The 12,429-nt window shown below is 33.9% G+C and overlaps 1 protein-coding gene across 2 annotated transcripts; it reads left to right on the top strand.

Annotated features, from left to right (window-relative positions):
* Positions 1 to 2,054: 2,054 nt before the first annotated feature.
* On the top strand, positions 2,055 to 9,212 carry LOC115960331. Of its 2 annotated transcripts, none has more exons than XM_031079172.1 (12): positions 2,055 to 2,419; positions 2,786 to 2,884; positions 3,004 to 3,061; positions 3,842 to 3,922; positions 4,079 to 4,150; positions 4,240 to 4,487; positions 4,591 to 4,662; positions 5,359 to 5,475; positions 5,562 to 5,643; positions 5,795 to 5,841; positions 7,949 to 8,030; positions 8,707 to 8,790. In XM_031079172.1, the coding sequence occupies exons 1-12, from the start codon at positions 2,205 to 2,207 to the stop codon at positions 8,743 to 8,745; spliced, it is 1,212 nt and encodes a 403-aa protein (XP_030935032.1). In that variant the 5' UTR covers positions 2,055 to 2,204; the 3' UTR covers positions 8,746 to 8,790. The 2 variants fall into 2 exon arrangements, with proteins under 2 accessions (XP_030935032.1, XP_030935031.1); XM_031079171.1 differs by lacking the exon at positions 8,707 to 8,790 and adding an exon at positions 8,797 to 9,212 and having other exon boundaries at positions 2,057 to 2,419.
* The last annotated feature ends 3,217 nt before the right edge of the window (positions 9,213 to 12,429 follow it).

The raw sequence follows: 12,429 nt of genomic DNA, 5'->3' as shown, positions 1-12,429 counted from the left end.
TAATTTTTACAATTTTTTTAAACTTTTTTTTTTTTGGTGAGACTTGTAGTTTTAAGTTATAATTAAGTTTGTAGTCATCAATGACCAGGGGCGGTGCTAAAGCATATTCAGGGGGTTCAAATGAACCCCCTGACTTCAAAAGAAAAAACTATATATATAATTTTTTTTTGGTTAGCTTAATACTTTAATTTATTTTTAAAAATATATTTTTTGCACACACTTAAATTTTGCACATCTTTATTACAAGTATTTTCGACTTTAAGAATAAAGAGTAAGTTTTTTTTTGAGAAACCGAATAAAGAGTAAGTGTTTGTGAATTGTAAGTGTTTGTGAATTGTAAGTGTAATTCTTTTTTATAAATTTATATTATATGTGTATGAGTGTGTTTAATATTGATTGTGTACATTACTTTTTGTTATAATGTTACCTATTTGTGTAAATTATGATGTGTGCGGATGTTTGTATGGACAATATAAATATAGTATAACTTTATATAATTTAATAATTAAAAAATAGAGAAGGTTTTTTTTACATGTGTGTGTATTGTTATCATATTATAATAACTTTTTGTAATGAAGTTAGTAAAATTCAAGAAAACAATTGTAAAGTTAATGATTGTTCAAGCATATAATTGGTTAAGTAGACATGTAGTGTATAATTTATGTATGAATAAGTGTGATTGTGTGCGTCAATAATTAATATGGAGCCAATGAGTTGAGATTAGTCATTTAGGCTACGTTTGTTTTGGCGTAAAACCATTTCAGGAAATGATTTTACAACTCATCGTGTGTTTGGTTGCGCATGGAAAATAGAATTTTCTGGAAATCAATTTCATTTGATCGTAAATATTATGCCTTTGATCCGGAAAATGGTTTACATTTTTATTTTCACTTCAAACTATTTCCAGAGATGCGCAAAGAGAGAGAGAGAGAGAGAGAGAGAGAGAGAGAGAGAGAGAGAGAGAGTACCCAACACTGGTGAGTTCGCGCCGTTGAGATTGCACCACCATCGAGATCGCACCCCAGTACTGGCGCCACCATCTAGATCGTCACCACCCAAAACCGATCTCATCGGCGCCGACATTATCGATCTCGTTCTCGTTCTCAACCCAAAGCTCATCGGCACCGCCGATCTCGCCGTCTCGATCTTGTCGCCCATGACCCATGACCGATCTCTCCCTTTCCCTCAATTTTTGATCACTCTCTCTTCCTCCCTCTCTTAGTTTGACCGAATTGTGGAGTTTAACGAATGGTGTTGTTTTGATTTTTGTTTTTTTAAGTTTATATATTGAAAATTTCTATTATAAAATTTGTTTGGTAGCTGAGAAAATGGGTGAGAAAATGTGAGAAACTAGTAGAAAAATAGCATTTTCAGAATGCAACAAAACACATGAAAACATTTTCTAGAACAATTTTCATAATGCAGCCAAACACTTGAAAATATTTTCATTTTCCGAAAATATTTTACACCTGAAAATATTTTACACTCGGAAAATATTTTACATTCAACTAAACGCAGCCTTAGTCTAAAATATTTTTATGAAAACAAAGTCAAATAGATAATAACAATTGTATAAAGATAAAAATGTTAGACAAACTTATCAAAATAAAATGATCATAGACTCATAGCTACCCATATTGGCAATAGATATTCATAATGAACTATCATTTCACATTCAAAATTTGAAAATTTGTAGAATAAAATTATAAAACTTTATGTATTATTATTATTTTTTTCAATAACTTAATATATTCAAATTCTCTTTTTATTAAAATTTTGTAATGACCCCCTTAAACCAAATTCCTAGAGCCGCCACTTTCAATGACATATCAAAGGCATATTATGATGAACCTAATGTCCTAACCGTGTGTTGCTGTGATGGTTTTGGCCAAATCGCAATATATAATGCGGTGATAAAAATAGACAAAAACCACACTGAATCACACCAAACACCCTAATTATGCTCCTTAGCCACCACCCCCCCCCCCCCCCCCCCCCCCAAAAAAAGGCATAGAACTCGAGTTTTTAAAGTTGAGTTCCATTAAAAAAGAAAAAAGAAAAAAGAAAAGAAAAAGAGAGTGTGTATTATCCCTTTCTTTGATTAATGTCCATCCGTTGGCGCCATTTCCTTCCAGCACGACTAGAAGAAGAGCAGTAGTGCAGAAGTAGAAGTAGAAGCAGAAAGCGAGTATTGGAGTCCCACCATGCTCCTCGCCGTACCTGATTGCTTCACTTCGTTCCGTCACAACAAGCCAACCACTACCACCTTTCTCTTCCAGCGAGGGCGGCGAGCCCCCCACTCAGTGAACCCAACTCGGACGCGTCGCCTCGGACTCTGCAAAGCGACTTTGATCACCAACTCCGACTCCTTCGAGGTCGGTCGATTACTCGGCAGTTATGGCTTCATGAACATCACTAGGTCTCTCTCTTTCGCCTCTTAAACCTTTTCAATTTTCGCCTTACTTTCTCTGTTTGGTTCCCAAGAAAATTAAAAAAAAAAAAAATACAAAATTTTCTCAGAGCCCTGAATTAGTCTCATTTAAAACAATAATTACTTTACTTTTGAAATTATTTTAGGAGACGCTGTGTTCATCATCATGAGCAAGAAGTAGTCTAATCTATTAATAAAATGCCATTTCTTATAAAAGAAAAGAGTACATTTTGGGTTTTGCGGTTTGAATAACTCTTTCTTTTCTCTTTGTTAGGTTACTTTTTAGAGTTATAGTTGTGAAGTCAATGTTGATCTCAATGTAATGGTAAAAGGGTATTTTTCTTGCCTCCACAGCTATTCGGGGTTCCAATCAGGTGCAGATACTGAATATCCACCCGGAGATTTGGGGCAATTAAGAGTTCAAGATGTGGGAGAAGGAAATGTAAAGATCAGGTAAATTTTAAAGGAGGATGTTATAAATGATCATACACATTTTGATTATGTAAATAGATAATGCAGCAAATATGTTATTCTTCTTGATACTGATATTGTCCATGGCAGTTATTTTGTAGTCTTTATGAAGGGAGAGTCTCTCAGGGTCCACTTAGAGGAACTTCAGTTCTTTTTAAGGTGATGTTGTTATGGTTTTTTCTCTGTGTGTGTGTGTGTGTGACATTTATTTCATACATACTCTCAAGTCTCAACCATTTCAACATGTCTTTATAATTAACAAGGATTAGTATGTTAAAATAAAGAGAATGTTGATGCACAAAAGATGTAGCCTTTAACAAACCACGATTTGTATTTATACATAAAGTCTTTGGCTAATCATTACTTAACAACTAAAAGAAAATCCCTCAAATTCTTCAAGATAAAAAAACACAATGCTAGTTGATAAATAACCTCCATAACATGTTACGCTCTTCAATTATTAGACAGTTCTTCTGTATAGCCCAAGTTAGAGTTAAAGGCATGCAAATGATTGAAAAATGAGTCATAAATAGCTTAAAATAAATAACATCAAGTGAAGGTTGTTTTGCCCCTTTTTGTTTTGTTTTGTTTTGTTTTGTTCAGATAGAAAGTTGCCTGCATTTTTGGGCTCAAATATAGTCTAGCCTTCTAATGATATATTATTGCAAATGGTCTCTTTGTTGTTTAATGAAGTATTACTTACCCCCATTCAATCAATGTATTTTCCCTTTTTATTAACATCATCCCATTTAAACACTCAGAAAACAATCTGTTTTAAGTATACTTTTTTCCTTTTTATTTTATTTTAAATTTTTAAGGAAAAAGTAAACAAGTCTTTATTTACAACTTAATCTGGTAGGCTATACTTCGATACCTCAATTTAATTCAGTTCTCTAGACTCAATATACTCTATTGAAAATAGCAATTTTACACATGAAGGTTTATCCTGGTCAACGAGCTGGTGGTATGGAGGCTGATATGATGGCTGCAAATGAGTTGAATGCTCACACTTTCCTTCAAGTAGGAAGATGCTTTTCACTTACTCTATAAATAATTGTATAAGCCTTCCCTTAATTGCACGTTGTCAGAAGCACTGAATGGTCCTATTGGCTTTTTTTTTTTTTTTTTTTTTTTTTTTGGGGGGGGGGGGGTGTGGGGGGTGATCATTTTTTGCAGAGCAGTTCAAAAGGTATCTGTCAGAATCTCCTGATACTTGTTGGTGGGTTCGAGACAAAAACTGGGGAACAGGTTTGTTATGTGATATCAATTACATGTAAAGTGTTTGGGTGTTTTTTTTTTTTGGGTAGATACATTTACAGTATAATTATCCTGCACAGTGGCTTGCTTTCCGTAATAATGGGAAATATAGTGCCGCAGACTATGCAAAAGTTATGAGTGAAAGAATATCAAAAAATCGTGCACTAGGAGAACAGATGTCTTGGAATCAATTTGAACAAGAGCTAACAATTAAACGCAGAAGATATTTTGTCCTTAAGCTTCTTCAGGGTGCCATAAGAGGTCTAGCTTTCATGCATGACCAAGATAGATTACACCAGAGTCTTGGACCATCTTCTGTTGTTCTTAAGTATGTATTATGGAAATATTCAATTTGGTTCTTCTGTATGATACTATTAGGATTGTGTTAATCCATTTATATGCTACTCAAAGTTTTGGCTTATTAATGACAGTACAATTGTAGAAAGAGATGCTGCTTACTTAGTTCCACGACTTCGGGATCTAGCCTTTTCTGTTGACATTGGGTATGTAAATGGTATAGTTTCTTTTTCTTTTATTTTAAAAAAAATTGTAATTTATGCTTCAACATTATGTTCATAAAAAAAGGACTCTGCTTTATTAATTTGGTAAGAAGAATTATACGAGTTCTATAGGTGTATCCTACACAACAGGGATATGAATCCCATAAATATGATCCACCCTCCCCCTCACCCCCAAAAAAAAAAAAAACTGCAATTTGGTCATTTACCTTTCAGAAAGAAAGTCATGTTTCCTGGTTTTGGGAATCCCAGTTATGGTATAAAGTAACCAAGACGTTCTGTTTCTTATGATATGTTCAGATGAAACTAAAATATCTTTTGGATGGAACTCATGAAAATTCTTTGGAGCTCTCTAAACTCCCCACATTTTTTGTATACAAAAAATTGAAATTAGAACCATATTTCTGCTTCTGTAGGATTTGTTCTTTTACATTTTTGTGATAACATAATCAATGTTTTAGGTACTTGGCCTTGTTGAGGGTCAGGGAATGGAAATTTCTATTCTGAAATAATTCAATTATTGTCACAATACATTTCTTGCAGAAACATCACAACTACCTCAGGAAGTAATATCTTTCTTTCCTTATTTGTTTATTTAATTTGCAAATTATTGCTTAAAATAAAATTTCGGGTACAGTATAACTTAAAATAGTTTTAATATCCAACACATTTCCTTCCCAGATATTCATCTCTAGATGAGGGTCGTGGAACACTCTCGGAGGGACTTTGGAGACGAGCATCTGCTGCTGGTGCCTTCACACCAATGGAGAAAAGAGCCTTTGGAATAGCAGATGATATGTAATTTATTGAAACATGGTTTCGCCTTAGTAATTTGGTTCAGCTACATATTCCATTTTACCATTTTCTTTCTTGTTCCCCTGCAGATATGAAGCAGGTCTTCTTTTTGCATACTTAGCTTTTGTTCCATTTTGTGAAGCAGGCATAGTGGATAGCCTTTCGTTGCAAGTAAGCTACTATTCTTTCAGTTTTTTTTGTTTTTTGTTTATTTATTTTTATATTTGGGGTTCATATTGTTCTTTCTAGAAATGTTTTTATGTTTATAAATGTGATGTTAGCAAGTCTTCTAGATCCTAATTGTTTATTTGTGAACTTGCAGAGGCTTCTGGAGAGCACTTTCAAGCTTGATGTTGAAGCTACAAGAGAGTAAGATGTCTTCTATATCCTAGAATTCAAGTACTAGTTATGATGTAAATGAACTATGGCCTTGACTTTCAGAAATGGAGAATAAACTCCTCCCCTCCCCCCTTTTTCGGGGCAACACTTGAAAATCAAAATCTAGTTGTTAACGGAAAATGTTTTTATGTTTATAAATGTGATTTGTCTTCTAGATCCTTTGCTTCTGGAGAGCACTTTCAAGCTTGATGTTGAAGCTACAAGAGAGTAAGATGTCTTCTATATCCTAGAATTCAAGTACTAGTTATGATGTAAATGAACTATGGCCTTGACTTTCAGAAATGGAGAATAAACTCCTCCCCTCCCCCCTTTTTCGGGGCAACACTTGAAAATCAAAATCTAGTTGTTAACGGAATTTCCTTTGGCTCTCTTAGACTTTTGGCTTTGTGCTTTAATGTATTTGCTTCAAAGTCTAGGTCCCCCCTCCCCCCATCCTCTCTCTCTCTCTCTCTCTCTCTCTCTCTCTCTCTCTTCTGAGCAACACTTGAAAGTCACAATCTATTTGTTTAGAGAACTTCCTTTGGCTCTCTTAGAGTTCTGGAGTTCTGCTTCATTGTTTTTGTTTCAAAGTCTATGGAGCTCTGAAATTATTATCCCTTTCCTTGAATCAATACTGCAGATCACCTACAAAACTACAGATGTTCATGAATTATTCAAAAATAACTTTCTAGTAGCATTGCCTTGAGTTGGAATGCATGTTAGAATAATTTTTCTTCAGAAGCATGAGAGTGAAATTCAATGTCTAGCCATAGTGGCAGTTAGAAATGAACGCATCACATCTAAAATAAGATATTCATCTTCTGGCGACGGACATGAATGGAGGGAGAATAATTCTCTACAGAATTAGAGTTTCGAAAGTGTTGGGAGAAACGATAGGAAAGCCTTAGTGAAAAAAATATATGATGAAACTAAAGCAAATTGTAAATAATCTTTTGAAGTTTATATTAATGCATTATTGTTCAAATATGGATGTAACATGTATACAAGTTAGTTATCCTTTTGGCTCTTCCTTTATCTACCTTTGTGTATAGCGTGGCATCCCTTTTTGCCTTTTTTTAAACGAAATTTTTACTTATTGTTATTGGGAATTGTCTTTTAGGATAACTGCATTACCTTAACTGTGGGTAATCACATTGATATCACAATATGACAATTTTACTCCTATTACATAAATGCTCATAACAATCCCCCTTAAGTTGAGCATATATATATATATATATATATATATCATATAATCTTAGCTTGTTACATAACATATTCAAACGAGTCTTGCACACAAGTTTGGTTAACATATCAGCAACTTAAGCTCCTGTAGAGACATAGGGGGTAGTAATGACACCCCTTTCCACTTGTTCATGAACTAGATGGCAATCCAATTCTATATGCTCGGTACACTTATGAAACATAGGATTAGATGCAATATGAATTGTGGCCTGATTGTTGCAATACATAGTCATAGTTAACTTAACCTCAAACTTTAATTCTTCAAGAAGTTGCATAATCTACATCAGCTTACATGATGTATTTGCCATGGCTCTGTACTCAGCTTTTGCACTAGATCAGGATACAACACTCTATTTCTTACTTTTACTACATACGCTAAATGTTAATTTAGGTCTTCTTCTACCTTTTTTTCCCTTTGACTTGAATCAACTCACTCTTCCGCTTTAGTAAATTGATCGTTCTCTTAAACACATGTCCAAGTCATCTCAAGCGACTATCCCCCATTTTTTTTTTTCAATAGGGGTACCCATTTTCTTAAGCAAAAATGACCATGTTAAATTGTTACTGTAAACATCCAATGTCATTTGTCTCATTAATATGAATATTTTGTGGTTATATGATTATTGGATTGACCCAAACTTGTCTTGGTAGATCTTTTAAGCGTTGTTCTAGTTCTTTGTGTATTTTTTCATTTAATCAGGAGAGAATTTGGAAATTTTGCTTATACCATTTACTACTCAGCTTTGTGGTATTTCTTACCTGTATGATTACAATCTTTCTTGCAGGTATGTTTTGTTTTTTCTCTTTAGCTTCTTCATTATTGTTTTATTTTTCTTTTTTCTTCTTTTGGCAGGTATTGTTTAGCAGATGATCGATTACTAGATGCTGTCAAATTCCTGGATCTTGGTGATGGTGCCGGTTGGGAGTTACTCCAGGTTTAATTGCCTTTTCTGACTATGATGAGTATATCTTGGTGCACCCATTATATTTTTTGTCCACATTCTGGATACTTGTACAAATGAAACACGTACGCGACAATAAAAATAATTAGTTAATATATGAACATCTGTAATAGATGATATATTGTTCCAAAAAAAGTTACATCAGTCACTGTGGAGGAAGACCAAACCCATAAAAGAAAAAAGAATAATAGGAACTTTTTAGATTGCTATAGATTTTGGATAGGCTAGAATATTTTAGAAGGATATAATTCCCAGTCCAGAGCAGTTTGAATGGGTAAAGCAAACTATATATGATGACACTTTCAATCAAAAAGATGATTCCATTTGCTTATAAAATTGTGGTGTGGTGGGTACCTCTCATATAGGATATTCAGTTCCACCTGTACATTTAATTTCTTCAGTCTAAACTCCATTACTCAAATGTTTCATTGATTGGTGAACCATATTTCTAATGTGTACAAAATAAGGTTTTTAATTTTTTTTTTTTTTTATACAAGGTAAGACTTAGAAAAAAAGGAACAGTGTAATAGTAATTATGTTTTGTTTCCCTAGTTTCATTTTCCCAAAGTTTAGAAGCTCCACATTTATTTTATTTTATTTTTCTTCTTAATCTTTCAGTGGACTCAGAATTTCTATGATTTGTTGCCAGGTCATTTTTACTGAAATGATGCAGAAGGTTCCCTTGTAGAATTCAAAGTTATTTCCATTGTGTTCTAAAAGATTCTTATTCTTGGCATAGGCAATGCTGAATCCCGACTTCAGAAAACGGCCAATTGCAGAGGCCGTGCTCAATCATCGGTTCATGACCAGCGCCATTCCCTGAGTTCCAAATGTCATCTCAACTCAGCTTGTTTATAACTCCGGTCGATCCAAAATATCAAGGGGACTTGGAGAAGCTATTTTATCTTAAGAATGTACAGAAGTTAACACAACAGAAGGGGAGGAAGCAAGATGCAGGAGTTGGCTGGATCAGAATCTAAACTTCACCATGCTACATGTAATAATTGTACAAATAGTGAGTCTCCATTTCCTAAACATCAAATTCTACTCTTGATTATTTATCATTTCTCTATTAAAGATTATTGTTGTGAAAATAAACCCATTTAGGCAAGATTAAAGAAAAGAGAAGAAAAATAGACACGAGAATTTTCCCTATATGCCTACGTCCATTGGCGGTGACAAAAAAAGTTTCACTATAAAATATGGAGATTACAATAGTAACACACAAGCACTCTCGACCCAAACCCCAATTTAATTCTACTTTTCCCTTAGAGCATCCGCAGCTGGAGGGCCAAATGCCAAATGTAAGGTACATTTGGCATTTAAACCCAAAATGTGCTCAGCAATTGGAAAGCTATATGGGAAATGTTAAATTTTTTTTGGCATATAAGATGGTACTGTAGTTGAATGGTATAAAAAAAATTAATTTTTTAATCCTCTCTCGTTATTTTTAACCGGGAATTTCTCTCTCCTCTCTCATTATTTCTATTCTTTTCTCTCTCTTCCTTCTTCCTTTCTCATCCACTCTCTGCTCTCTTCAGACCCAAGACACCGTGGCTTCCTCAACGGTGAAATCGGATGGGTCGGCGTGGCTCTGATGGCTCCGATGGGTTTGAATTGGAGCTCCTATGGCTCCGATAGTGATTCCGACGAGGCTAGGCTGGTGGATTTCTTTGGAGGTGTGGGTTTTGACAACGGTGGAGATTGTGGTTTTGATGACGGTGGTTCGGTGGGCGTGGGTGTTAATGGTTTTTTTTTTTTTTTTTTTTTTTTTCTTCTGGGTTTGCTGGTATATGTGATCGGCGTTGTGGTGGTTGTGGCATGGCGGAGATTGGTGGGTGGCGAGATCGGTGGAGCTGTGGTGGCTATGGCGTTGTGGTGGCTGTGGCGTGATCGGCGTGGGTGTTAATTGTTTTTTTTTTTTTTTTTTCCTTCTTCTGGGTTTGCTGGTATATGTGATCAGCATTGTGGTAGCTGTGGCGTGGCAGAGATTGGTGGGTGGCGAGATCGGTGGAGCTGTGGTGGCTGTGGCGTTGTGGTGGTTGTGGCGTTGTGATCGGCGTGGGTGTTAATGGTTTTTTGTTTTGTTTTTTTTCTGGGTTTGCTGGTATATGTGATCAGTGTTGTGGTGGCTGTGGCGTTGTTATAGGCGTGATGGTTCTTTTTTTTTTTTTCTTTTCTGTTTCGTCGATCTGGGTTGATATGGGTGATGGAGGAGTTGTGTGAAGGAGTTGGATTGATATGGATGATGGATTGGAGGAGGAGGCTGGAAGAAGGTGAAAAGTAAAGTAATGGAGGATTCTGGAAGGAGGGACGCGGGGGAGAAAATTGAGAAAAAAACAAAAAAGGAAAAAATATATTTTATTAGGAAGATATATTATTTTAATGAGTAGAAGAGAAAAATAGAGTTTTGGGATGTTGGGAGTATTGTAAATTGGTATGGTATAATTAATAAAGTAACTTTTTGGAATGGTAAAATAAGATAGGATAGCAAAACCGGCTGTGGATGCTCTTAATGAATTGCCGCAGCACTAACTTAATATATATACATACATTAAGTCAGCTAGGGTATTAACATTGCACAAGGGTTGCTATAGATGGCTATATTACAAGAAGTACTCTATGTTAGACCAAATTATAGCCACCGACTAAACAACGATGATGATGTTGTGTTGGTTATTTGATTAAATTCATTGTACTGTGTCTAGCTTTCAATAATTGCATAGCTTCAATTACAAATTAAGCTTGATAAATTACTTTGAGAATAAATGCCCTAAGGGCAATGATAAGGAGCTTTTTTTTTCAAGAAATAAAAAATCAAATTGTATACATATATTCAAAAAAGAAAAACTACACAATCACATCGTGCCTATAAATTAATGAATTATTAACAAGTACATTTCCTTCTTTAAAAAATGTGAGCTCATGAATGAGTGGAAGTATATAATTTCTTAACCTATACCTTAAGGTACTCCTTAACAGTACCTTTTTAAGAATTATCATTTCCTTTGGTAATGAGTAATTAATCAAGCTCCATCCTCATTTGCAAGCAAAAATAACAAAGTTTGATATCGTACTTACTTTTTTTTATTTGTTTGTTCATAAGTATGATATTGTACTTACTTGATAGAGTATTAGCTATTAAACACTAGGTGTATCAAAAAAAAAAAAAAAAAAAAAACACTATTAAACACTAGGGCCCCAAACAAGTTCAATGATGAATTGATGAGCATATGATGAACTTGCTTTCTTCTAGTCGACAAACTTGTCCAATTAATGGGGACCAAGCTGGCTCAATTTCCGAAGTAAAAAAAGGAATGGCATAATGGATGATCACAAAAGTAAAACTTTTCTTTCTTTTAAACAAGTGGTTGACTGATTTTTATTCTTATCATCCACTTGTCTATCATCACTTTTTTGCTATGAAAAATAATGGAAGAAAGAGAGAAATAAATGAGATTTTTTAAAGAATAAATTCCAATGCGCACACAAAAAAGAAATTCTATTTATATCTGCTATCACAATAAGAAAAAAGAGTACTTCTATTTAACTACATTCACAATAAAACAAAAAAAAAAAAAAACCTTTGATTATTCAAAATGCTATTATTTATTAGAAACACTATATATATACATAGAAGAGAATAGCCTTATCTCAAAAAAAAAAAGAGAAAAAAAAAAGAAAAAGAGAACAACCTTAATGTCGGCATCTTTTTTTGATAGTTTTTTTTATTTTCCATAAAAGTTATGTTAAAACTTTTTAAAAATGGATTGTTAATGAGTGTCCTAATAGCACTCGTTAGCATGACCCTTGTAGTAAATATTCAGTTTTTGCAAAAAGTATTACGAAAAAGCTTTTGCCCAAAATTATTTTATTATGTGCCTATTTTGGAACTCGATCGAGTTTAATATACTCGTGTTTCAAGCCCGGTTGATTGAAAATACCACATTAGACAATGTACACAAAAACCTATTCGCTCGAGTTCCAAATGGGTTATATAACAAAATAACTTCGGGTAGAGACTAAAAACTTTTAAATTATATTTTTTTGCAAAAACTGAATATTTGAAGATTAAAAAAAGCTCCTTAATGTCATAAAATGTATTTTTTTTTTGGGTTGCATAGAAGTAATTTTTTCCAATTTATAAATCGAATTTAAATAAGAAAAAGAAAAGGAGGGAAAATATGAGGGACATTTTGGTCATGAGAAAGATTAATACTTTTTTTTTCTTTTTTCTTTTTGATGGGGATTTATACTTTATTCAGCAAAAAAGAAAAAAAAGAAAAGATTTATACTTTACTGCATAGTGTTCCAAACAAAATTCTTTAGAAAATTAAAAAGACTACTAACTGTAAAAGTCGTGCATTCCTCG

Source organism: Quercus lobata, chromosome 9 (genome assembly GCF_001633185.2).
Source record: "Quercus lobata isolate SW786 chromosome 9, ValleyOak3.0 Primary Assembly, whole genome shotgun sequence".
In the NCBI taxonomy this organism is placed as follows: domain Eukaryota; kingdom Viridiplantae; phylum Streptophyta; class Magnoliopsida; order Fagales; family Fagaceae; genus Quercus; species Quercus lobata.
This window is presented reverse-complemented; position numbering and strand designations above follow the sequence as displayed.